Genomic DNA, 1,678 nt, shown 5'->3' with positions numbered 1-1,678 from the left:
TGAACCTGATTATTAAGACACTTGATCCAGTACAGCTGATATGTCCGTGAATGTGTGCTGCAGGTGGTGTGAGGGTGACCTTTGCCCTGTGGTCAGTGGAGAGGCCCGAGGCTGTTACAGTGCTGAAACTACAGGGATGGACGCTGCTCTGGTTTACGAAGGCCTGGAGGAAACAGCATAATCATACAGACACAGAGGAGACCCACACTAGAGCTGCAGGACTGTTAATCAAACCCAGATCGGCGTTTTTAATTAGAGTTACACAGTTCTCAGTCCAGTCAGAGCAGAACATATATATACTCTACATTTATACACCACGGAACTGCTAATGTGTACAATAACACAGCAAACATATACAGAGCTATTACTGAAACACCAAAACAAAGCTCAGTGCAAATATGTCATTTTATAATTATCCAAAATATTACTTTAGAAAAGAAGATGTTTATTTTTGAATATAATAATTATAATAATAACAAACTTTACAGGTTCACAAAGTGCTTTAAAGAGTGATTAAAACCAAACATCAAGACTTATAAATAAAAATGACATTGAGCAGAAAAAATGTTGTTTTTGTTTATTGTAGTTTAATTAGTGGCGTTGATGTGTTAATAATGTCTCAAATCATTGAGTTTTTTAAGACCGTCAACCCATTTTCCTAGTTTGATCCTTCAGACCGTCCGTAGTTCCAGACTCTGAGACTGTAACTCATTCGGACACGTTTTAAATGGTACGACGTTCCTCTGTCGGCTCTCCTGATAAAACCAGTTATTTCCAGCTGCTGCAGCGCCATGAATTTGTTTATCACTGAAGAACGTCTAAAGTAAGGAGAACCCCTCGCTGACGCTGCAGTATCAGTAAAGGACAGACGCTCAGAGGAGAACTATGGGTAAATCAACCAGCAGCAAACTAACAGCAGCAGCAGCTTGGTGGAGCTGCGGTTCCCATCGAGAACCTCCTCCGTAACAAGAACCCATGAGCTGAATGAACGAGAGCAAGAGATAGAATCACACAGGAGCTGGACCACTGACTGTATGTAAGATATATATGCTTAGTGACTGTATATGATATATACACTCATTGACTGTATGTATATTTATATATGTATATATATATGTATATATACACAAATGTATCTTATGATATACACGCTCACTGACTATATACGATAGATACACTCAGTGACTACATATATAATATATAAGATATACATGCTCATTGACTATATATATAATATATACGATCACTGACTGAATGTTATACATGATAAATAAACGCTTGTTTACTATCATAATATATATTATATATACACTCATAGACTATATGACTGACCTTATACAGTATATGATAAAAAATATAGGATAACTTGTTGACTGTATACATGTGTGTATATATATACAGTCAACAAGTTGACACTGTTGCTCTCACTGGACGTTGATAAATTGGAAACTGGTCACTCTGTGGAGATCAGAGGTCTTCATGTTCAGCTCATTGGGTTCCCTCATGTAGTTATGAGTTGTAGTTTAGGGTCTAGTTTGAGCAAATAAGACAAATCGATTAATTGTTATTAATTATTTTAAACGTGACAAACAGAATCCTCCACAGCTCAGTCTCCTCTCAGCTGTGAGAGTCAGTGAGTCACTCTCTCCCTTTATTCCAGCTTCCATTCTGTTCAGGA

The 1,678-nt window shown here is 37.5% G+C and overlaps 1 protein-coding gene across 2 annotated transcripts in view; it reads left to right on the top strand.

The window, feature by feature from the left end:
• The window catches only part of LOC118804036 (acyl-CoA dehydrogenase family member 11-like), a 25,730-nt gene extending 25,153 nt beyond the window's left edge, over positions 1–577 (top strand). For both annotated transcript variants that reach the window (XM_036564643.1, XM_036564644.1), the window contains exon 15: positions 64–577. In XM_036564643.1, coding sequence (XP_036420536.1) covers positions 64–181 — 118 coding nt within the window. In that variant the 3' untranslated portion in view covers positions 182–577. The remainder of the gene's footprint in view (positions 1–63) is intronic.
• The last annotated feature ends 1,101 nt before the right edge of the window (positions 578–1,678 follow it).

The sequence above is a fragment of the Colossoma macropomum genome, unplaced genomic scaffold, assembly GCF_904425465.1.
Source record: "Colossoma macropomum unplaced genomic scaffold, Colossoma_macropomum, whole genome shotgun sequence".
In the NCBI taxonomy this organism is placed as follows: domain Eukaryota; kingdom Metazoa; phylum Chordata; class Actinopteri; order Characiformes; family Serrasalmidae; genus Colossoma; species Colossoma macropomum.
This window is presented reverse-complemented; position numbering and strand designations above follow the sequence as displayed.